A 25,610-nucleotide genomic window follows, 5' to 3' on the forward strand; every position below is an offset into this window, starting at 1 on the left:
TTTATTTTTGGCTGTGTTGGGTCTTTGTTGCTGTGCACAGGCTTTCCCTAGTTGCGGCGAGCAGGGGCTACCCTTCGTTGCGGTGCGCGGGCTTCTCATTGCGGTGGCTTCTGTTGCTGCAGAGCATGGGCTCTAGGCGTGCGGTCTTCAGTAGTTGTGGCGCACAGGCTTAGTTGCTCCGCGGCATGTGGGATCCTCCCGGACCAGGGCTGGAACCCGTGTCCCCTGCATCGGCAGGCGGTTTTCTAAACACTGCGTAACCAGGGAAGCCCTAGCTCATTTTTGAATATCCAACACCAAGCACTATGCCAGGCACCGGACACTAAATACATATTTAATTAATAAATGAATGAATGAATTTAGGTTTTGGCACATTTAGCCCCCAAATTTCCTCTTTCAAACAATATGGTTAGACAGCCAGAGAGGAAAGGAGGCCCATAACAGCATCTCCTCTTAGGGCTGTGAAAAACCATGATTTCCCAATTATTGCAAATGCAGGAAGGGTTTTGTGCACCAAAACATTCGTGTCAATATAGCACCGTCTGGGGCGCGGCCTCCTTGCAGAGGCCAGCCCCGGCCCGGTCGCCCGCCCAACCCGGTTTCGAGAATCCCAGCCAGGCCGGGAGAGCCCGCGGCGCACGCGCAGTCGGGGAGGGCACTCGGCTGCCCTCCACCCCTCCGCCCTGCAGGTGGCGCTGCTGTTCCCACCGCCGCCGCCGCCGACCCCGTCTCTAGCTGGGCTAGACCGGGGCGGCGCCGGCCGCCTAGCGGGCCGCGCGACCGCCTCCGCCGCACCGAGGGCGTGGGCTCCCGGCTCCCGGAAGCGGCGGCCGCGGCGTGGAGCCGAGCGGGCGTCGATCCCCGGAGCGGCAATGCGCGGCGGCCGGAGCCTGTGACCTGAACGCGGCAGCCCGGTGGGGGCCGCGGAATGGCGGCTCGTTGAGGAGGCGGCGGCGGCGGCGGCGACGTCTCCGGCCCTTCGGGCGCGGCGCGGCGTGTCGGCGGCCGGGGTGATGCTGCTCAAGCTCTTGCAGAGACAGACCTATACCTGCCTGTCCCACAGGTATGGGCTCTACGTCTGTTTCGTGGGCGTCGTTGTCACCATCGTCTCGGCCTTCCAGTTCGGAGAGGTGAGTAGAGGCGCGGGAGCCCTGGCCGGGGCGCGCTGAACCCGCACGACCCCACGGCGCCCCAGCCCCGGCGCGCTCCACTCTTGCCTCGCCATCCTCCCTGCAGCTCCGGGGACGAGCTCCAGAACCTGCCCTTTCCCCGGGGGCGCCGCGAACTCTGAGCTCCTCTCCGGGCTGCGGTTTCAGCACCTGGGCTCCAGACCTCGCTCTCCCGACGGTTTGGGGGATACGCGCTCCTTCTGCCGATTCCCTTTCCCTCCAGGTGCCTTCTTCAGGGTCCCCAAGTCATTTGACTTTCTCCCTCAGGCCTTGTTCTCCACGCACCCCTGTCCCGGGACCCAGAGTTCCTAAATTGCACTGATTTCTCAGTCCTTGCCCCACCTGCGGTTTCCTCCTCAGGTGTCACCCTTCTGATCTTTTCCCTTTGACAGAGGCACTTTATATTCTTAATCCCGTTTCTTCCCGGATCTCAAAACTTTGTCCAAGAGGGGTGTTTTCTTGGCACGTGAATTTGCAGTGGGGAGAGTGTACGGGCCCCAAATTTAAAGGACTTCCACGTGAAAAGGTGCTTTTTTTCATTTTTTTTGGTCTCTTATTTGAGACAGCTGAATATCATCAGTGAGCCCTTAGAGGCTGTACTGGTAGATGTGAAAACACTGATGTGTGTCATCTCCAAACACTTTTCTCTATCCCGAGATCAGCTGAGCCTAGGGCCCCTTCCTGTGAACAGGATGCCCATAACCGTCTTGGATTCCAGCACCCAGTCTCTTGGGAATCAGCACAAGCTCTCGGGTCATGGGATATGCTAATCATTTAGATTCCAGATCACACAAACCCAGCCTGTCTTGATCTGCTGTTAGTTAAAGCGTAAAGCATACGTATAAGCATAAAGTAATTCGTTAAGATTGTAAACCCCAGAGGGTCCAAGCAACAGGTTTGGCAGGTGGAAACACCCAGGTTTAATAGATTTTGTGCCCCTCTGGGTATGGACTTTAAATATTTTCTTGAATGAAACAGCCTTTTGATTTAGGTTGCATGGCTATTTCATGACTGACAGTCTAATACAGTATTCTTTGTCATAAACAGATGTACAAGAGACTATGAATAGGTGAGAACTGGAGTACACGTATGTGATTTTAGAGAACATCCCCTTTTAAAATGTGTCTAGGAATTGGAAGAAAGTTGTATTTTCAAGTTGTTAGAAATTCGTCTCTTTGTTTTATTATTTTTTTCTTTTTTGGGGGTAGGAGGTTGCAAAAGGTTTAAAAATTGACAGAATATTTTTCAGAAATGCCACAGTATACATTTGCTTGAAGTCTGTACCCATGCTGGATTGTGGGCTCCATAAGAGAGGGTGCTATCTTTAACCACTGTGACCAGGTGCTGTGCCAGGTACTGCCAGAGTATACAGTCTAAATATTTGTCTAATGAATATATGGCATGATTTTCAGGTTTACACTTTTAGTAGTTCTTGGTCTAGGGGCTGATGAAAATAAGTCTTATAAGTAAGGGTTGAGAAAGTGCCCCAGACTTGTAAATGTGGAATATGTACCTAATATTATACTACCTGCTGTTCTGTCTTTGTTTCATGTATTGCACCTTAATGCAGTGATTGTATCTATACATAGTTAAGTGTCTTATTGCTGATAAAAGATTTTTTTGGCCCTGAGTAATTTTAAGTTAGCTGTTTATTAACTCCCCTGCAGCGTGAAGGTGACTCAAAGGCATCAGTTGTTAGCCTGCCCTGTCCCCTAGGGCTCTGCCATCACTCCGGACGCCTCGTCTTGGTGAGGCAGGGACTGGATTAAAGGTCATTCACCTGAAAAAAAAAATTTTTTTCTTTTTATGTATTCCACGTCTGGTTATTTAGTTACTGAAAGTCTTGAAATGGCCACAGATCTTAAAGTTTGGAACAGACAAAAGAAATGAGAGGCAAAAAATGCCAGCAGGTGGCATGGGAAATGGAAACAGCTGGCTCGATACCCCTACTATATTGCCTGTAGTTAATTTCTACAGTGCAGCTGAAAAGAGGAGCTGCAGGATTAGGCAGATCTGGGTTTGAATGCTGGTGCCAGTATTAATGATCATGATCATGGCTAATACATAGGGCTTGTCAGATGTTAGGCACTCTCTTGACTGCTTTACATATATTAACTCATTGAATCCTCACAACATCATACCTGTGAGATGGGTACTAGTGTTAACCATCCCCCACCCCTGCCTCCAATACCAAAGTCTGAAGGTGATCAAGACCCTTACACTCAGCCCACCGTATCCTCCAGTTCCGCATCAGGGATACTGGAGGGCTGACTGTATACCCGTTTTACAGGTGATGAAACTGAGGCACCTGCACAAATTAATCCAGCTAGTTCATGGCGGAGCTGGGCTTCAAACCAAGGCAGTGTATGGCTCCAGAGCTGTACGCTTAAGCATGTCTCTATGGCTTCTCAGATAGTCTGGGCTGTCCCTTATATGATCTTCAGAAGGATACTTAACCTCTCTAAACTTCAGCCTCCTCATCTTCAAAAAGGAGGCAAGAATACCTTCTTTGCAGGGTTGAGCCTATTAGCTCCTGGCACATAATAGGCTCTCGTTAAGTGGTAGAACTACAGCTGCTATCATTATTGTCATCAACTATCTTATGCCCTTCGTACTTATTTTGAAACAAACCTTTGAAATAGAATATGCTCATCACACAGTTAATATTACCAACTTGTTAATAACTTCACTGATTGTAATGGGTAGAAGGGCTAAGATCATTGTTAATTGTGGGTTCATCACTATCTTTTTTCCCTCTCTCAGGATAAGTGGTATTATTGGCTGCTACCTTTTAGTAAGCTATTTGTATACTCATCCAAATACTGAGAAAGAAAAGTGGAATTGAGAGAGGGAAGTACTAAAAAAAAATTTTTTTTTATTTTCCCCTTAAGTTGAGCCAGGTCCTTTTGAAGAACCCTTGGGAACTCTGATGAAACAAAAGCAGAACCTGATCCAAACCCACAGGGAGGGCCCTCTGGATGGGGACTAATGGCCACTGAAGTGCATCGCCTTGGGTGAGGGTAGCAGGTAAACTAGTTGATTTCGGCGAGTCATGTGGCCTCCGGGAGCCTCAGTTTCCTCATCTATAAATGAATGATTATCCCTTTTAGCTCAGAAACTTCTGATTTTAAATGTTTGTCCTCTGTTAATATTGTATAGACCTTAAAGCGTGCTTTTGAAGTAAAAATCTGTTATTTCAGGGTCCTCATTATTTAGTACATTTTATATGGAAATCCACAATCCCTTATCTGAAAATTCTGCTGAACTATTTACACTATTACACACATTCTATTTACACTCAGTGGGGAGAATAAAGACAATAAATAACTTCAAGTCAGTTTAGGTCAAGTTTTGCCACCAGATGAGTTCAGGTCAGGTCAGGTTTTCTTGCCAAAAAAGATCTTCAGTGTTGAGAGCTTTTTGGATTTTAGGATTGTGAATAAAGGATTGTAGATCATTACTGGGTATGTGTGTGTCTGTGTGCATGTGTGTGTATAAAATACAATATATCACTTCCTTACATGTACTAAGTATGGAAACAAAGAGGTGTCCAAAAATTAACTTCAGTGAGGGAGTCAGACAAGTTCAGATAGAATCTACCCATACTGGGTAGTAACCCTGGCCTCCCTCCTCTCTTTTGCTCACCTGTCTTCTATCGCCATTTTGGATTAGTTAGATATTCAGTGAAAAAGAAGATTGAAAACTGGGTCCAGCTCCAGTTTCTCATACTGGCCCAATTTCAAGAAAGAAATTAGTTATGCTTATATTTGATTACTTTGCTCATTAAACAGATACATTTTGAGTGTGTTCTTTGCCAAAGGCAACAAATAGTCGACGTTATAGGAACCTGGCCTGAGAGCTGGGAGGCAGCCTCTGGCCTGGCTCTAGCCCCACCATAAACTGTATCCTCAGTGGTTTCCAGACTGTGTTACTCCCAGCTGCCTCCTAGGTTGGGGCAGCCACTCTTGCCTGTTTGTGTAGATTTCTTTTGGGTGTGGAGAAAACTTTCATTATTAAAAATGTTTTAAAACTTCCAGACTGGATTTCTCACACCCCCATTTTAGCTTTAATGTTCTGTGAATATACATTTATTGGATGTTTCACATGGGAAAGCATGAACTATAATGTAATGGAGTTTGTGCTACAGAGAAAATGCCGGTGGCTGCGCTGAGCCTCTTTTATTTGGCCGTGCTGCGTGGCTAGCGGGATCTCAATTCCCCAACTAGGGATTGAACCTGCGCCCTTGGCAGTGAAAGCGCAGAGTCCTAACCACTGGACCGCCAGGGAATTCCCTCACTGAGCCTCTTTAAATGGCATCTTTCTTTTGGGGGGTTTGGGAGAGATACACAGCCCAGCTAAGTGTCAAATCAGAGACATTGTCATTTTCCCTGCTATTATTAGCACCTCTAAAGTGCTTTGTACCCAGTAGGTGCCAAATAAATACTTGATGTGTGAATGAATGAATGAACTGGGGGTGATCTTAAAGAACCTCCCGTTAAGCTCATTTCCAGTAAAGATAAGTTTTCTACTCTGATGCAGCCCATCTTTACTTACCTTTTATTTCTCAGACATGATTGGTCAGGTTATACCCTGTACGGTGGAGGGTACTATCAGATACAAAGAATTATGTACAGCTCATCCTTGGCCATCTTTGACTAGTTGAGATGAGGCCATGATATACATATGAGTAACAATACAAGCGAGTAAGTAATTGAATGCCTGAGTAGGTACACAGTAATGACTTAGAAGATCAGAGGAAGGGAAGAAAATTATGGGTTGAAACATCCTAAGGGAAGTTGAGACTTTTACAAGGAGACGGGAGCTTTTTCTTTTTGAATTATTAGTGGTTTAAAATTGTTGCTGGTATTAGCCAATGGCAGTTGGTTGCAAGTGATAGAATTCCACTTCGGACCTGGGTTAAGAAAAAAAGGCAGTTTTTTGACTCATGTAGTTGAAAAATATAGGGTGAAATTTCTGGCTGGATCAGATCGAGGTGCTCACATGATGTCATCAGGACTCCTTGTCCCTGTTCTCCAGCTCCATGGGTTTAGTTCTCAGACAAGCTCTCGCCGTATGGGAGCCAAGATTGGTGGCAGCAACTCCAGCAGCTGGTCTCCCAGTTTAGTAACCTTCTCTTCCTCATTAGTGCCAGCTAGACCCAGGGCAGCCTGCCTAGCTGGGGAGTGAGTGCCCTTGTGCCTTCATTAACCACCTTGATCATTTCCGGAGCTAAGGTTATGGGTGGGACTGTCAGCCTCCACTGAACCACATGAACTGAGAGGGGTTCCCCAGAGGGAAATCAGGAGGCTGTTATCAAAGAGCCAGAGCAACAGATGTCCTAGACACTGGCTTGAGTCAAAACCCATCTTTTCCTTGGCCTTAACATTGACACATTGACACTGTGACTGTGATAGCTGTTAGCCCTTTACCTTGTTCTAGAAGATGTGAAAGTGTGTTGTTTCCATTTTCCATTTTTGATACTGTGTTTTTAAGTACTCTAATCTGTGAAACTTGTATTCTGTTTTAAAAATTTTATTTATTAACTTTTTTTTTTCTGCATTGGGTCTTCGTTGCTGTGCGTGGGCTTTCTCTAGTTGTGGCGAGTGGGGGCTACTGTTTGTTGTGGTGCGCGGGCTTCTCATTGTGGTGGCTTCTCTTGTTGTAGAGCACGGGCTCTAGGCGCGTAGACTTCAGTAGTTGTGGCATGCGAACTCTAGAGCACAGGCTCAGTAGTTGTGGTGCATGGGCTTACCTGCTCCACGGCATGTGGGATCTTCCCGGACCAGGGCTCGAACCTGTGTCCCCTGCACTGGCAGATGGATTCTCAACCACTGTGCCACCAGGGAAGCCCCCAAAACTTGTATTCTTTTTTTTTTTTTTTTTTTTTTGGTACACGGGCCTCTCACTGTCGTGGCCTCTCCCGTTGTGGAGCACAGGCTCCGGACGCTTAGGCTCAGCGGCCATGGCTCACGGGCCCGGACCAGGGCACGAACCTGTGTCCCCTGTATCGGCAGGCGGACTCTCAACCACTGCGCCACCAGGGAAGCCCACCGAAACTTGTATTCTTTAGTGGGCGTATTAATATGGAGTTTTGCTAAACACAGTGCTAGTGTGCACTGATAAATCTTTCAGTAACGATTCAATATATATCTTTAATGGGTGATTTGATATTTGCATTTGATTTGACTTACTCTTGAGGTCTAAATAATGTTGATCTTGTTAATGAAATTAAGCAGAAAATTAAGAGAGAAAGCTTCACCTGACCTTTTTGCAGCATCTGTCACCCCATGTATGTGGGAATGCTCACTCCCTCTTTATTCAGGAAGACCCCCTCTTTGTTCTCCTTGTCCTCACCATTACTTCTCTGTCTTAAACGCTGGGATTCTCCAGGCTTTGCTCCCTGGCTGTCTCCTCTTAGAGGGGATGTCAGGTTTCAGACCCCAGCCGGATGCTTGTGACTCCCCGGTTCCAGTGCCTTGCCAACAGGTCCTGGATGCACACCTCCTGCTGACTGCCTGCAGCACGTCCCTGCCACTGCGCCGCCCTGTGATGCAGGGGCCTCTCTCGTCACGGTGGTCTCTTCTCACCATGCGCAGACGTGACTGCAGAATAATTCTGTAACAGTTCAGCGTTCTTCCAGCTCCTGAACTCTCCCAGAATATACAGGAAGAGTTTGCCCCAAGACCTCACCAAACCTTTCCTGGAACTGGCCCCAGCTGGATCATAGAGCCACCCCTAATAGACACCTTAAAAGGAGGAAGAGGTTTGCTTTTTGACCAGTCTGATGCCCCCGTGAAGTTGGGACCCCTCTCCTGAACATTTGTGTTATATGGAGGTGGTGTTCCACTAGGAAAGAATAGGTCGGTGTCGCTGGCGGCTACTAGCTGTACGGTTGTAGTAGCTGTACGGTCGTGTTGGTGAGCACAGCCGGGAGGACACGTAGCAGGTGTCTTTTTCTCCCACTGGCCCTTGACGTCAGCTTGTAGGGTTAGCTCTGCCTCTGCCCCTGGATGAGACACTCTTGTGGGCCTAACTCAGCCTGCTCTTGTCACTCCTGGGTAAGAAAATGTCCCGTGGTTGCTTCAGATTACAAAACACACTGTCAGTTCAGCCATGAAAGCCTTCAGTCTCATGTCACAACAGAACTTTGAGCCTGTTGAAGTTGAAGCTTCTTGCCTCTCCGGCCCAGGCCTGCTCCAAGCAGAAAGCCTGCAATTGAGGAAGGGAGCTTGGGTACGGTGGGCTGCTTCTCTCTTTCTGCCACGGAGCCTGTTTCTGACCCCTCCTGGGTTGTAGGACTGGGAAGAAGGAAAGGAAATGAGGGCAGGAAAGTCCTTCCTAAATAGGCGCTGGAGCTCTGCGATTTGCTGGTGTCAATGCTCGTTCTCTTCTGAGTGCTTTCAAAGGGCATCCTTCAGAGACCCCACCCTGAGCGCTGTCACTTGCTTTTACTCTGCTGAGAGCAAATGCCTCTTCCTCTGGGCTGGTTGCTTGCTCCTTCCTTAGCCCCTCAGTGTCTGCTCTTCTGGGGGACCATGGACCTGGTCTGAGGTGACCCTCTGCAGTGCTCTCTTGTGAATGGCCCACATCTCATCTCTTGCACAGGTGACCTGCATCCTTTGCTCTGTAAGAGAGGAAAGATACCTTTTCCTCTACTCTCCTTAGTTCTCAGCTAGGGCGCCTGTAACAGAAGACAGATTAGCAAGAGAAAAGCATACATTTATTTAATGTAAGTTTTAGGGACTTCCCTGGTGGCACAGTGGTTAAGAATGCACGTGCCAATGCAGGGGACGCGGGTTCGATCCCTGGTCCGGGAAGATCCCACATGCCGTGGAGAAGCTAAGCCTGTGCGCCACAAATACTGAGTCTGCATGCTCCAACCACTGAGCCCGCACACCACAACTACTGAAGACCGCGCACGTAGAGCCCATGCTCTGCATCAAGAGAAGCCACCGCAATGAGAAGCCTGCGCGCCACAACGAAGAGTAGCCCCTGCCCGCCGCCCCTAGTGAAAGCTCATGTGCAGCAACGAAGACCCAGTGCAGCCAAAAAATATAAATACTCTAAGTTTTACATGACCTTGGGGCCTTCATAAGGAAATGAAGACCAAAGAAGCAGTTAAACCCGAGGGTTGTAACGCTGGGGTTGATGGAGCATGGAGAACAGCGGAAAAAATGCGATGGGACAAAAAAGGGTGTGCGCTCTGGGGAGTAAGCTGGGGGAGACGCGAGGCCTGTTCATTCAGATTTCTTGCGGCATTCCTCTGCCTTTAGAGATGAGGATTTCTCCTTTCTTCCGAGCATAGAGTGGGCCTGTCTCACAGAAAGTCTTATGACCTGTTTCAGGGGAAGGTCAGAAAATCCTTTTTATGTGGTGTTTCTCAAATTCATTCAGCTTGAAATATTCAGTTTGCCAAGGTGCCGTATTTTGAGGTAGCATGTCCTGAACCCCATCAGCTCAAAGTGGGGGTGTGTGGGCTGACTCCAGCCTGGCAGTAATGTCTCCCTGTCCCCGGAGCCGATAGCCAGCCAGCCCTTTCTGTTTCTCAGGTACGAGGTGGATGTTGCATGCACCCAACTGTGTGAACCCGAGGTTGGCTCTCTCCGTGATCCTAGTTGAGTCCTTTTCCCGGACTTGAAGTTTCCTGGCGTGGGAGAGAGATTTCTACCCCTGTCCTTTCGATGAGGCAGAACGGGATTAACAGAGCGCCAGCAGCTTCCCAGAGCTCTCCTCTGACCCCTTCTGCCATGATGTGGATGAGTTTTCAACCACCTGAGGAAACGTTGCATCTTGGTCCTACATATTGCTTTGGAATGTGGTATCTGGTATATTGGTGCTTTAGAAGAAACATGTCTAGATGTACAGCTTCTCAGAGCAGGTACAAATTAATTGAGCTTGCCCAGGAGATGAAACTTATTTGCCATTTCTGTACTCAGCTCTCTGAACACAAAGATGTTGTCTTTCTTCCCTTGGAATCCCTGTGCCCCAGCAGAGCACTTAAATCATTCATTAAACTAGTAAATTTTTTGTTGTAGCACCGCCCCTGGGCTTAGAGCAGTGAACAAAGCCCACTGGTTCCTGCAGACTGAGCGTTTATATCCTGGTTGTGCAGTCAGACATTAAATGCTACTTAATTACAATTGTGAAAAATGCTAAAGGGGAGAGTGTTGTGGGAGAGACCAGCAGTGAGACCCACCCTGGAGTGGCTGCGTTGGGAGAGGCTTTCTTTTTTTCTTTCTTTTTTTTCCTAACATCTTTATTGGAGTATAATTGCTTTACAATGGTGTGTTAGTTTCTGCTTTATAACAAAGTGAATCAGTTATACATATACATATGTTCCCATATCTCTTCCCTCTTGCATCTCCCTCCCACCCTCCCTATCCCACCCCTCCAGGCGGTCACAAAGCACCGAGCTGATTGCCCTGTGCTATGCGGGTGCTTCCCACTAGCTATGTACCTTACGTTTGGTAGTGTATATATGTCCATGCCACTCTCCCGCTTTGTCCCAGCTTACCCATCCCCCTCCCCATATCCTCAAGTCCATTCTCTAGTAGGTCTGTGTCTTTATTCCCATCTTACCCCTAGGTTCTTCATGACGTTGTTTTTTCTTAAATTCCATATTCACTCTGTATGACAGACTCTAGGTCTATCCACCTCATTACAAATAGCTCAATTTCTTTTCTTTTTATGGCTGAGTAATATTCCAGAGGCTTTCTTGATGCAGTTTGAGCTCAGCTTTGAAGGGCCAGAACTACTGAGGCAGAGGGCGGAGGGAGAGCAAGTCTGCTCTAGGCGGTTGGTTCTCACCTGGGAGTGATGTTGCCGCTCAGCCTTGAGGCGTTTGGCAGTGTCTGGAGACATTTTGGATTGGCATGACTGGGGCTTGGGGTTGGTGCTGCTGGCATTAGGGATTCTGCTAAATATCCTACAGTGCCCAGAACAGTTCCCACAACGAAGAGTTGTCAGGCCCTGAATGCCAGTAGTGCCAAAAATGGGAAACCCTGAATTAGAGGAAACAAGAATGGCTGCAGGGCACTCAGTCAGGGGCCTTGCACTAGGCTGGTGGAGGGCAGATAAAGAGAAGTGGGCAGATTTGAGAGATTTAGGAGGCAAAATCATCTGGCCTTCATGTTCCATTATGTGCCAGACACTCCACTGACATCTTGGTATATAAAAGTGAACAAGATAGACAGGTTCGTTTGTCCTCCCAGACCCTAGCGATAGGTGCTCAGTGCATATTTATTGAATGAATACTTACAAATATTTAGTTTTGCTCACTGATTGTGATTGAGCCTGTGAGGAAAGGTGGTTTAAATAAGATGCCTAAAGTATATAAGGTACCTTGCATAGTGCCTGGTGCAAGGTGCTGAGTAGATGCCAATTCAATGCCAAGTGCCCCATGCCAGCCCTGATCTTCCCTTGACCACAACACTCACGAAGACAACAGGGCACCTGCCTTCTGGCCTGATGTCCAAGGTCACACTGAAGAGTATATTAATCTTTTCTTAGAGACAGAGTAGAAAAGTTCACGATGATTTCTTTATCTGAGTGTGCTTTATTTTGGTTGATATGAAAGCAGAGGAGGCAAGTGCCTTATTAATTTAGCACAGCCTGCACTTTACAATAACGTATGTTATCCTGGTTCCTTCTAAACTGTAACGAACAATTGTAGCTGTGATAGGTTATGTATATTCACAATGTATCTTTTTAAGTTCTTACTGTCCTTAGATTGTTTCAATCTTGTGATCCACATGCAGTATCTTTAGCAGGTGATTAGTCAGCCTGTGTGTGATTCATACATACACTAAATTAAGCAGGGAAAAAAGTGATCTTTCAGAAATGTTACAGACTAAGTCACACTTGTGCAAGGAGAGTCAAATGCATTCTATGTATGGTCAGACTAAAAACTGTATTGTCCTTTATTTTTTAATTTTTTATTTATTTTTGGCTGTGTTGGGTCTTCTTTGCTGTGCGCAGGCTTTCTCTAGTTGCGGCGAGCGGCGCCTCTCTTCGTTGCGGTGCGCAGCCTTCTCATTGTGGTGGCTTCTCTTGTTGCGGAGCACGGGCTCTAGGTGCGTGGGCTTCAGTAGTTGCGGCACGCCGGCTCAGTACTTGTGGCGCACGGGCTCTAGAGTGCAGGCTCAGTAGTTGTGGCACACGGGCTTAGTTGGTCCGCGGCATGTGGGATCTTCCCAGACCAGGGCTCGAACCCATGTCCGCTGCATTGGCAGGCAGATTCTTAAGCACTGCGCCCCCAGGGAAGCCCTGTATTGCCCTTTAAAATTGCTTCCTAAAATTGTTTCTTCTTTTAGGTTCTAGTTTATCCCTCCTTCATTACCTCTCTCCATTAACTTCATTTCTGTTTCTGACTAATTCTAAATTGGATAAAGTTTCTTTACCAAATTTCGTAAGTTGTTCACTCAGCAGAGATCAGTGGAGGTGTTTACTCTGGGCCAGGTACTCTACTGCTTAGAGACACAAAGATGGTTCTGTATCTTTCTGCTATTGAGGAGCTCACTCTCCAGACAGACCAGCAAATAGGCAAACTTAAGATGCATTGTGATAACCGGAGTGTCCGGGGAAGTTTCTCAGGGTGACATGTGAGCTTGATCTTGAAGGAGATGGCTGAGGGAAGAAACGGGAGCCCCTCCCCCCTTGTAAGTGAAGGATGCTCTAGGTGTAAAGGTATGGGTATGAGAGGTAGCCCTCACCTTCTGGAACAGAAGTGGTTCTGAAGGGCCGCAGCAGCGTACCCAGGAGTGAAGCTGGAGAGGCAGGCGGTGGCCAGTTTAGAACTCGCCTATGGAGTGACTCCAAGGAATTTGGATTCCTCCTGAAGAAAATGGGGACCATTCAAATGGTTTTAAGCAAGAGAGTGATGAGTCAAATCTGTGTTTAGAACAGTTGCTCTGTGGTGTTGTGAACAGTGAACTGCAGACGGATAACTGGGAACAGGAGACTGTGGGGCGTAGTAGGGGTTCAGGTGAACCTGCCACACTGGGTGCAGTGCTGCACAGTCAGCAGGCTTTGCATGTTGATTTTTATAATTGTACAAAGGCCTGAAAGAACAATGTCTTTGCTTTTGGAAACTGGCATAATCTATATCTAATTAATTGCTTGACTTTTGGGGCGAGTCTCTTTATTTTAAAGTTGTCCGTACTGAATAGTATGTAAAGTAGAGTAACTTACGTCAAAGTACAGTCAGCCCTCCATAGTCACAGGTTCCATATCTGCAGATTCAACCAACCAGGGATTGAAAACATTTGGGCAGGACTTCCCTGGTGGAGCAGTGGTTAAGAGTCTGCCTGCCAATGCAGGGGACACGGGTTCGAGCCCTGGTCTGGGAAGATCCCACATGCCGCGGAGCAACTAAGCCCGTGCGCCACAACTACTGAGCCTGCGCTCTAGAGCCCACGAGCTGCAACTACCGAGCCCACGTGCCGCAACTACTGAAGCCCGTGTGCCTAGAGCCTGTGCTCCGCAACAAGAGAAGCCACCGCAATGAGAAGCCTGCGCATCGCAACAAAGAGTAGCCCCCGCTCACCGCAACTAGAGAAAGCCCGCACACAGCAACGAAGACCCAACGCAGCCAAAAAAAAAGGGGGGGGGGATTCTAAAAAGTTCCAAAAGGCAAAACTTGCAAGTGCGCCAGCAACTATTTACATAGCATTTACATTGTATTAGGTATTATAAGTAATCTAGAGATGATTTAAAGTATATGGGAGGATGTGCTTAGTTTATATGCACATACTATGCCATTTTATATAAGGCACTTGAGCATCTGTGGATTTTGGTATCTGTGGGTTGGAAGCGGGGTAGGTGTCCTTAAGGATACCGAAGGACAGCTGTACTTCAGAATCACTGAGATTCTAGCATTTAAAAGTAAGCTATTACCCCAAGCCAGCAGTTTTCCACAGGTAGTCTGGGGACCCTATCCAGTGATCCACAAGTTCAAACTATTTACACGATAATACTAAGACATTATTTACCTTTTTTCGCTCATTCTCTTATTAGAGTACAGTGGAGTTTCCCAGAGGCTTAACAGACATGTGACATTGCAGCAGACTGAATGCAGAACACAAAGATATTCCAGTTGTCTTCTATGAAACCACGCATTAAAGAAATTTGTGAAAATTAAAAACAATGCAACTCTTCTCACTAAACTTTTTTGTTTAGGAAAACAGTTATTTTTCATGAAAATCTTTATGTTGCCCTGTAATGGGTTTATTTCTTAAATGAACAAATATTTTAAAATTTCCTCAGTTTTAATTTTAATATGGTGAATATCAGTAGACATAACCCACATAAAATTTAAAAATTTAAAAACTCTTTGGAATCTTAAATAATTTTTTTTTTTTTTTTTTTTTTGCCGTACGCGGGCCTCTCACTGTTGTGGCCTCTCCCGCTGCGGAGCACAGGCTCCGGACGCGCAGGCTCAGCGGCCATGGCTCACGGGCCCAGCTGCTCCACGGCATGTGAGATCTTCCCAGACTGGGGCACGAACCCGTGTCCCCTGCATCGGTAGGTGGACTCGCAACCACTGCACCACCATGGAAGCTCTTAAATAATTTTTAAGAGTATAAAGGGGTCCTAAGACTGAAAAAGCTGAGAACCTCTGCTCCAACAATTTAAGAATAAATATGTGGTGGGACTTCCCTGGCGGTCCAGTGATTAAGACTCCACACTTCCACTGGTGGGGGCGCAGGTTCAATCCCTGGTTGGGGAAGTAAGATCCCACGTGCCATGTGGGCCCCCCTCCAAAAAAAAGATGTGGTACCTGTGTTATGGATATTTAAACCACCATCATCTCTCACCACTATTGCTTCATTACAATCCATTCTCCACATTGCAACCAGGCTACCTTTTAAAAAATGTGAATCAGGCTACATCATGCCCATTGTACACAGTAGAAAATTCAGACTCCTTCTAATGGTCTGTATGTAAGATCCTAAATGCGCCACTTCTTTGAGCAGGTTGTGTCACGTATCCACTGTGTGTGCTGTAACTATTTCTACAAAAATGTACCCTAACAGACTACCTTCAAGTTTGCTGGCTTAAAACAGGAGCAGCAAACTACGCCTGTTTTTGTATGGCCTGCAGTCTAAGAATGGAGTTTACATTTTTAAGTGGCTTTAAAAAACTAAAAGAAGAAGAATTATTCATAACACATGAAAATTATATGAATTATAAATATCAGTGTCCATAAATAAATGTTTTATTGGAACATAGCCACGTCCATTCATTTACTGTTGTCTATGGCTGTTTTCTCAGTACAACAGCAGCATTGAATAGCTGTGGCAGAAACCATATGGCCTGAAAAGCCTAAGATGGTTACTGTTTGGCGCTTTACAGAAGAGGTTTGTCAGTCCCTGGCTTAAAATGACAGTTATTTCTTCTCTGGGATGTGCAGGTCAGGTGGGAGTTGGCTCATCTGGGTTGGACTTGGACCACATGTCTTTCGTCCTGGGACCAGCAGACCAGCCTGGACATGTTCTTCTCAAGCAGTGGTAAAGGCACAGAAAGCAAGCGGATACTTGCAAACCTGCCTGAGGTTGAGGCTCAGAATTGGTGCCTTCTTTTTGTTCCTTGACACATTAGGTTTGTGTCCGCCTTAGGACCTTTGCACTGTTGTCCCATCAGGCTGGAGAGCACTGCCCGCAGACCACCATGTGACGTGCTCCTGGTCATACAGGTCTCAGCTCAGTAATGCCGTCTCAGGTGGGCCTTCCCCACCACCCAACCTAAAGCAGCCTCTTTCACCAGGTCACTCCTTTTTCTATTCCCCTTCTTTTTAAAAGTAGTACGTAGTTTCAGTCTGAAAATATATATGTGTGTATTTAATGTCTCATTTCTCTCTCCCTCAAAATGTAAGCTCCGTGGGAGGAGCATTTCTGTCTTATTCACTACTGTATCCTCAGCCCCTAGAATAGAGCCTGGCACCAAGAGGTGGAGTGCAGAGATACTTTTTCCCTAGTATCTAAATATGGAAAGGTCACATGAGTGATCAGTTTCTAAATTGAACCTTAATACAAAAGTATACAGGTTTAGTTGGTATCAGTTGACATATAATTATATTAGGGTTCTTCAGAGAAACAAAGCCAATAGGATATATGTATGTGTGTGCATACGTGCATGTGTGCACGTGTGTGTGTGTATGGAAATAGACTGATTATATGGAGTTGACTTACAGGATTGTGGAGGCTTACAAGTCTCCAAGATCTGCATTTAGCAAGGTTAGCGGTCCAGGAGAGCCAATGAAGTAGCTCTAGTCTAAGTCCAAAGGCCTGAGAACCAGGAAAGCCGATGCTGTAGTTTCTGTCTGAAGGTTGGCAGCCTAGAGACCCAGGAAGAGCTGATGTTTCAGTTCAAGTTAGAAGGCAGGAAAGACTGATGTTACGGCTCAAGGCAGTCAGATCAGAGGACGTTCTCCCTTACTCAGCCTTTTTGTTCTATTTAGGCCATCAACTGATTAGATGAGGCCCACCTACATTAGGGAGGGCAAGCTGCTTTACTAGTCCCAATGCAAATGTTAATTTCACTTGGAAATAGCCTGGTTGAGGAAGTTCCCTTCTGTTCCTAATTTGCTGAGAGGCTTTTATTTTTTATTTTTAAATAAAAAAATGAGTGTTAAGGGAATTCCCTGGTGGTCCAGTGGTTAGGACTCCACGCTTTCACTGCCGAGGGCCAGGGTTCTATCCCTGGTTGGGGAACTATGATCCCACAAGCCACATGGTGCAGCCAAAAAAAGAAAAAATGGGTGTTGAAGTTTGTCAAATACTTTATCTGTTGACATGATCATATGATTTTTCTTCTTTTGCCTTGAGATATGGTAGATTACATTAATTAATTTTTGAATGTTGAACCAGTTTTCAAAAATACATACCTAGAATAAATCCCACTTGGTTATGTTATATAATTCCTTTTATACATTGTTAGATTTTATTTGATAACACTTTATTGAGGATTTTCACATCCATGTTCATGAGAGTTATTGGTTTATAATTTTCCTCATAAAATGAGTTAGAAAGTGTTCCCTTTGCTTCCATTTTCTGGAAGAAATTGTAGAGAATTGGTATCATTTCTTCCTTAAATATTTGGTAGAATTCACCAGTGAACCCATCTGGGCCAGTTGCTTTCTGTTTTGGAAGGTTATTACTTATTGATCCAAATTATTTAATAGGTATAGGCTATTCAGATTATGAATTTCTCCTTGTTTGAGCTTTGGTAGTTTTTATCTGTGAAGGATTTGGTCCATTTCATCTGAGTTATCCAATCTGTGATCAGAATTGTTGATAATGTTCCTTTATTACTCTTGGGAGGAGTATTATAGTGATTTACTTCTCTTCCAAAATTTTATGGCAAAATGCAAATAACAAAATTTGCCTTTTTTTTTTTTTTGGTGGTATGCGGGCCTCTCCCGTTGCGGAGCACAGGGTCTGGACGCGCAGGCTCAGCGGCCACGGTTCACGGGCCTAGCCACTTCGCGGTATGTGGGTTCTCCCCAGACTGGAGCACGAACCCGTGTCCGTTGCATCGGCAGGCAGACTCTCAACCACTGTGCCACCAGGGAAGCCCTGCCATTTAAATGATTTTTAAGTGTATAACTCAGTGGCATTAATTACATTTACGTTGTTGTGCAACCATTACCACTGTTTGCAAAACTTTTTCATCACCCCAAACAGAAACTTGGTATTAAGCAGTAACTCTCCATTCTCCCCTTGGGCCCTGGTAACCTCTGATAACTTCCTGTCTTTATGGATTTGCTGATTCTGGACATTTCATATAATGTATATTTCATACAATATTTGTCTTTTATTTTTCTGGCAGTTTCTGCTTGTTTTTCAGTGTTTCTGAGGAGATGAGAGATTGGAGTTGCTTACTCTGCCATTTTGCTGAGGTTACATTCCAGACTGATAGTTCTGATTGTTACTTTTTTCATGTAATATTTTACCAAACACTTTACCCTTTGACTAGTCTGTATGCTCCAGAAGGAAGACATTTTGTTTTGTCCATTACTATGTCCTCAGAGTCTGGAATGGTGCCACATATTTGTTGGCTAACTGAAGTTACTAATTTTTAATAGTTGCTTAAAAACTGCATAATTTTTAATAGCTTCATAATATTTGTGTGACTGTACCTTAATTTATTTACCCGATTACCTGTTGTTTAATTTTTAAATATCTCCAGGTTTTATTTGTATAAGTAATAATGGTTATTATATTTATACAGAAGTGTTTGGGTGCACCTATGATGATTTTCTTGGCATGTATTTCTAGAGGTGGAATTAGAACAAAGACATGACCATTTCTTTGGTCCTTTGATACATATTGCTAATTGCCCCTCAGGAAAGGGGTTTTTAAATGGCTTTAAAGCTATTTAAAAATATATAGCATTCTTTTTGCCTAATTTATGACTTCTCTGCATTTGACACTCATAAAAAGAGAACTCTCCTTGGTGAATTTTAAAAAATGTTTTTGTCTAAGTAACAGTATGAGATAAAATTCATTTGTTGATGGAGGTAAGTATAGTAAGCACCACAAGCAGATATTTTGTAAAATTTTATCTCATTTCACTAAACATTTTTATGGCAATTAAATTTTACCAAAATAAAGAGAAAAAACAAAAAAACTTAGTTTGATTAGTTTTGGCTTCTGGTTTAATAGTTATAACAAGTGTTTACCAACTACACTTTTATTTATACTTTGGGTATATTTTTCACATGTTATAATTGTTTGTTTCATATTTGTCTGCCCAGTAGGCTGTGAGCCTCTTGAAGGACTAAGTAAGTTCAGTGTTCTTTCATAGTCTTAATACCTTACATTTCCTGTAGTACTTCGTAGCTATTAGAATAGATGGATATATATCAGCTCACTTGATTTCTTTTATAACAGCCCCTTATGGGATAAGGAATTGTTTTGGAACTTAGAGAGCTTTAAGTGACTTGTCTAAAATCACAAAACTATTACATTTGTGCATCCTCATCCTGCCCATGCTTTCTACCTAGGGTTAGCTCACTATAGCATTTGGCCAAGAAAACCAGGTTCCCCTAAATGAATCTCAAAGATAAATATCCTCACTGCAGTACTTTGGCTTCTTCCATTAAAAAAATAACAAAAACAAAAAAACAAAACTATAGAGACCTTATCCAGAGGAAATAGGAAGAAAAGCCAGGGAATCAGAGCTGCTCTCTTGCCAGAAATGCATGTTCTGATGGGAGAAGATGGTGAAAGATATCTGTGCCAGATCCCACGCGGGAAAGAAGCTGTCTGAGATCCGAGGAAACATCCGTCTGCTAAGAGGAGCCAGCAGCCTGTTGACAAAAATTGGGGAGGGGAGGGGGAGTCAGAACTCTTCTTTTTTTTAAAAAAAAATAAATTTATTTATTTTATTTTTATTTATTTTTGGCTGCGTTGGGTCTTCGTTGCTGCACACAGGCTTTCTCTAGTTGCAGAGAGCTGGGGCTACTCTTTGTTGCGGTGCTCGGGCTTCTCATTGCGGTGGCTTCTCTTTTTGTGGAGCATGGGCTCTAGCGCACGGGCTTCAGTAGTTGTGGCACGTGGGCTCAGTAGTTGTGGCTGGTGGGCTCTAGAGTGCAGGCTCAGTAGTTGTGGCACGCGGGCATAGTTGCTCATGTGTGATCTTTCTGGACCAGGGATTGAACCCGTGTCTCCTGCATTGGCAGGCAGATTCTGAACCAGTGCGCCACCAGGGAGGCCCAGAACTCTTCTTTTTGTGTGACTTTAGATAAGTCACTTAAACTCTTTGAGTCTCAGAGTCTCATCTGTACAATAAAGAGTTTATATTAAAAAAATAAATAAAATCACAAAACTGGGGCTGAGGTCAGGGCCTGCTTTTGTGACACGTACTTAATCTTTAGGCATTGAATAGCTGCAGCCCTGTCCAGGAGAACTCTGTGCAGTGTTGGAAATGGCCTGTAATTATGAGCTGTCCAGTACAGTAGCCACTAGCTACATGTGGCTGTTGGGCACTTCACATGTGGCTAGTGTGACTAAGGTACTAAGTTTTAAATTTAACTTATTTAGTCTTAATTTAAATAACCACACGTGCCTAGTGGGGACGTTTTTGGACAGTGCAGATCTGTTTTTGGACCATGTTTTTGGACAGTGCAGATCTAAATTCATAGGTACAGTAACTGTTTGCAAGGACGTTCTAGCAGGGCTCACACATTGGCATTGGATTTAAAGTACTCCCTGTGTAATTCTGTGATTCTGTAAACTCTGAACTGTAGAACAACTAAACCTACATATATGTACCCAGAAAGTCAGTTTGAATACATTTGGAAACCATCTTTAGTAGTTCCCCACCACCACCTTTTCCTTTTTTTCAAGTGTGGTTGAGGAGACTTTTTTTTTTTTTTTGGGGCTGCGTTGTGCAGCATGTGGGATCTTAGTTCCCCAACTGGGGAGCGAACCTGGGCCCTCCGCAGTAAAAGAGCGGAGTTCTAACCACTGGACTGCCAGGGAATTCCCTCTCTTTGCTCCTCTACTTCTTTAAAAATCTCAGCTTTCTCTCCTAGAAAAAGGAGAGAGATTTTGTTAAGTTATTATGATTAACCCTATCCTGGATTATTCCTTTTCTCCAACAGTAATCTGTTTTAATCTGTACTCATGTAAAAGCTGAACAGTAAGTGTTCCTAAATCATTTCATGAAAGTACATGATTAGTCCTTAACAGGATGTCAGCTCCCTGAGGACAAAGCCCTGGTTCCCATTTTTTGCCCTTTAAAATGGTCATCAAATGTATGTCGTGTATCTAATTCTGTGAAGAATTCAAAGAAGGTAGACGTGGTCTAGAAAAGTATCTTTGAGTTTAATTAATGTTCAAGTAAATAGTGGTCATGCATCTTGGGTTTGGGTCATTTCCTGTGTATGAAAAGGAGAGATCAGCCCACTTTTGGTAACCATTCAATGCCTAATAAGAAATGGGTTAATCTTTTATTTTAGCCACTTCGTGTTGGGAAATGCAGTGAGCTGTTTGTGTCCTCCCAAAATTTATATGCTGAAACTATTCCGGTGTGATGCTATTAGGAGGTGAGCTCTTTGGTAGATGATTAGGTCATGAGGGTGGAACCCCCATTAGTGGGATTAGTGCCTTTATAAAACAGACCCCAGAGAGCTCCCTTGCCCCTTCCACCATGTGAGGTGACACAGCGTGAACACAGCCATCTATGGACCAGGAGGCAGGCCCTCACCAAATAGCAAATCTGTCAGCACCTTGATCTTAGTCTTCCCAGTCTCCAGAACTGTGAGAAATAAATTTCTGTTGTTTTGAGCCACACAGTCTGTAGTATTCTGTCAGAGCAACCCTAATGGACTAAAGCAGGAAAACAAACGTGTTTAATCAAATGTGATTAGAAAATGCTGCTGGTGATGAGATTTGACTTCCTGATTGGTATCAGGGGAGGAGGGGAATTAGCAGAAAAAGATAAAGCTTAGATTATCTTTGTCTGCCATTTAGTGGCTCTTAATGCAAAATATATTTTGTTTTCAGAAACTATGGAGAACCTGTTGTAATTTGGGAATATTATAAACTTCTGATGTGATTATCAATGTTGAAAAGCTCTGTCAGAGTTACTTAGAGTTCTTGCTGCTTGAGTTTGGAGAGCCCTGGCATCTTAAGTTTTACAAGGTAGCTCGTCACATTTATACACTTGAAACTTTGAGAAAGGGACATGTGTTTTTACAGAGAGAGTTTTGCATCCTTGTGTGCTGAGGCCTGCTGTCGTCTCTCTATACCTGTAGCCTTTAGCCTTTACATTGACTATCTGGGAGTGGATCTGAAAGCAGGAAGCTCTGGAGGGAAACCACAGAGCAGTAGGCTGTTCCAAGGTGTTTGTCTTGTAAAACTAGTAGCCGTATTCACTCATTCTAGAAAGTTTATTGATTTTGTGCCAGGCAGTGTGCAAGGTTCTAGGACTGAAAATGAGAGAGATTAAGTTCCTGGCTTTGAGTTGCTCGCAGAGGTGTAGATGATATTTAAACAGGTGAATTAATTATATTGTAGCATGTAAACGCTGTCTTTAAGAGACCTGTGAGCAGTTTGCAGTGAGTATTGTACAGCCCTATAGGATTTGCATATCTTATCAAAACAATCTTGTGAAATAGGTGGTATTAATATCCTCATTCTACAGAAGAAGAAATTGAAAATGGAGAAGTGCCCTAGATTTTATTATTGATACGTTCCAGACTTAAACTTCTGATTGTAATCTTATGATCCTTGCACTGTTCACCAGTCCTCTTCTTAATAATTACCTTCCTCCTTTCCGTAGCTGGGGAATCCCCAAAGGATTATGGGGTTTGCACCTCATTCACTGTTACTGTACCACAGGCATGCATTTGGTCCTGTTTCGGGACCATGAAGATCATCAACAAAAGTGTGTGCCGGTTTCATAATTGAAAAAGTTTATCAACTGAAAATTTTAGCGTTTGTGCGCACAGACCAGCTGAAGGACTATCAGACATTCTAAAAATGCTGGGCCATTGAATTAAGGATGATAAACATACCAGTTTCAACTGGTTGAATGACCACATTCATGAATGTGTATTTGACAAAGCTGGCTCTGTGTAAATAAGCATCAGAAGAGCAGGCCAGGTGAAGCTGAGAGAGCCTGGGCCAAGCTAAACAGGAACGTGGGCTACGGAGTTCGGTTGATTCAAACCTCAGCCCCATCACACACACTGCAGCTTGGCCTGGAGCTTCTTTTTGTGCCATCGTAGTACGTGCCTCAAAGTGGTGCCTTATTGTGGGGATTCAATGGAGGGGTGTGCCTGGCACAGTGGTGCTTGGTGAGTGTGTGTTTGAACCCCTTCTCCTGTGATCAGCACATTAAGACTGACTTTGGCTGCAATTTTGTAAAACTAACCAACAATTGATCTTGAATACCTTGGATGCCATGATTGCTAAGATGGAGTCTTAAAAGTGATACACATTTAAAAAAAATTTTTTTTTAATTTTATTTATTTATTTTTGGTTGCACTGGGTGTTCATTGCCATGCGCGGGCTTTCTCTAGTTGCGGCGAGCGGGGGCTGCTCTTCATTGCGGTGCGCAGGCTGCTCATTGCGGTGGCTTCTCTTGTTGCGGAGCACGGGCTCTAGGTGCGTGGGCTTCAGTAGTTGCAGCATGTGGGCTCAGTAGTTGTGGCGCACGGGCTTAGTTGCTCTGCAGGATGTGGGATCTTCTCGGATCAGGGCTCGAACCCGTGTCCCCTGCATTGGCAGGCGGATTCTCAACCACTGCGCCACCAGGGAAGTCCAAAAGTGATAAACATCTTTAACTAGTAGAATAAACTACCTTTAGATGATTTTTATAATTCTTTATTAATAATACATTGTTTATGTGGTATTTGAGAGCTCATGTAGTATTTTAGTAAATAGTATTTTGTTCATTGTGTCTTAAATTTTTACCAACAAACTACCCTTAGTAACAGACAAAAGTAAGTCCTCTGAGGAGAATAATGTAGAGAGGAGGTGTGTGTGTGTGTGTGTGTGTGTGTGTGTGTGTGTGTATGGGGAGAATAGCTCAAAATGGCAAATAGGACATTTTTTGAAGGTCAACATTATATCTGGTATTTTTATCACATCAATATTCCATTTTTCTCCATAAAAAATTTGCATTACTACCAATAGAATGTCTTAAATGTCTTGCCGTTATAAAAATGATGGCATTTCAGAAGTTAAGCTTGTTTACCCTCGGCTTCCAGTATGCCTGGCACGCTCCCCATACCCTTTACTTGCCCACGTCATGGGAGAATCACCGTCCTACTACAGCAGCACAGCAGACCGATGAAATAGAGTTAGTACTTATTTCATAGTTGAGGAAATTGAGGCCCACACATTGTAGTTTACCCAGGGTTACACAACTACGAAGCAGGAGAACTGGGAGGTTCTCTTAGAAGGCATCCCAAGTTCCCAAATCCAGCCTGCTCTTACGTCACTCCTACAGTAGTGAGGTAATATTTACTAAGAAGAAGATGGTATGTAATGTGCTGGGTATGAGTTGATAATAAGCAGAATTGTAAGTCGTTCTCTACCCTTTGAGCAGTTTGCTTGGTCTGTCAAGATGCTAACATGGGGTAAAAGGTAAATAACAATAAAACTAAGTGATGCAAGGCATCAAGTAAGTGATAGAAGTTATCCAGAGTTCTGAGAAGGAAGCATTCAGACTGGGCTGAAGAATATGGAAAGGCTTTGTGCAAGAACAGAGACTCGATTTTACAGTAGTCAGTGTTTCTCTCACCTGTTCCTCTGGTCTTTTGTTTACTGCTGATAATGGCTGAAAACTATCTAATTGCAAGTTTAAGTCTTTTTTGGCTTCTTTGTTGTTTGGAAGGTGTTCATATTTTTACAGTTTACCCCAGAATAAACAATTTTTTAATTGCACAAGTTTTTTCTACTCTTTTCCGTCCTTGATAGTATTAAGGAAATGATCTGACACTAACCCTTAGATGAATTTTATTTGATTTACAAGTTTCCTTTTTCATTCCTCATAGAGCATATTACTCATTCATCTAGAAAAGTTTAGAAAGATTTTCATAATAGGGTTTAGTTGACAGGAATAGCAGAAAAGGGAAATGTTTCTGATGGAAGAGAATCAAGTTCAAATGTTGATGGGCTTAGGAGCAGGGACAAAAGACCCAGAGGAGGTGAAGACAGGAAGAGACACGGTGTCCTTATGGAGTTGACGTGGGGGCATGGAGGATACAGGTGAGAAACACAGTGTCAGCCCTGCAGCTGGGAGCCCCTCTTAAGTCATAGACTGTTAGGACTGGCAGGGATTTCAAAGACCCCCTGCATTTTACAGATGAAGAGACAGGCTGAAGAGGCTAAGTAACTTGCTCAGTGTCACTCATAAAAGTGACAGAGCTGGGATGAAAACCCACATCCCGAGTAATAAGCCAGCATTCCTACCACTTCCCCCAAGATCTAAGAGTGCAGAACTCTGAACTAGAGGAACGTTCCTAAATGTGGTATTTAAGGACCCTTTGCTATTGCCGTTGTTTCTAATACACCGGAGCGGTTTGGAGATGCCAAGATTAATTTATCTGATGAAGGAAGGCATGTTGTATTAACATACAGCACGTCAGCATTTCTCAGCCGTTTGTGAAGCGCACTCTCTCTGATGTTTTCTCCCCACCTTCCAGGTAGCCGTACTAGCCAAGGACAGTTATATTGAGCTTTATTTTATTTATTTATTTATTTTTATAAATTTATTTATTTTTGGCTGTGTTGGGTCTTTGTTGCTGCGCAGGGGCTTTCTCTAGTTGCAGCCAGCAAGGGCTACTCTTCGTTGTGGTGCACGGGCTTCTCATTGCAGTGGCTTCTCCTGTTGTGGAGCATGGGCTGTAGGTGCATGGGCTTCAGTAGTTGTGGCACGCAGGCTCAGGAGTTGTGGCTCGCGGGCTCTAGAGTGCAGGCTCAGTAG

General features: G+C 44.5%; 1 protein-coding gene across 4 annotated transcripts in view; it reads left to right on the plus strand.

Moving 5' to 3' along the window:
• Nucleotides 1–723: 723 nt before the first annotated feature.
• GNPTAB (N-acetylglucosamine-1-phosphate transferase subunits alpha and beta) overlaps nt 724–25,610 on the plus strand; it is an 83,897-nt gene continuing 59,010 nt past the window's right edge. For all 4 annotated transcript variants that reach the window (XM_079938268.1, XM_079938269.1, XM_079938270.1 and 1 more), the window contains exon 1: nt 724–1,130. In XM_079938268.1, coding sequence (XP_079794394.1) covers nt 1,014–1,130 — 117 coding nt within the window. In that variant the 5' untranslated portion in view covers nt 724–1,013. The remainder of the gene's footprint in view (nt 1,131–25,610) is intronic.

The sequence above is a fragment of the Stenella coeruleoalba genome (assembly GCF_951394435.1).
Source record: "Stenella coeruleoalba genome assembly, chromosome: 11".
NCBI classification, from domain to species: domain Eukaryota; kingdom Metazoa; phylum Chordata; class Mammalia; order Artiodactyla; family Delphinidae; genus Stenella; species Stenella coeruleoalba.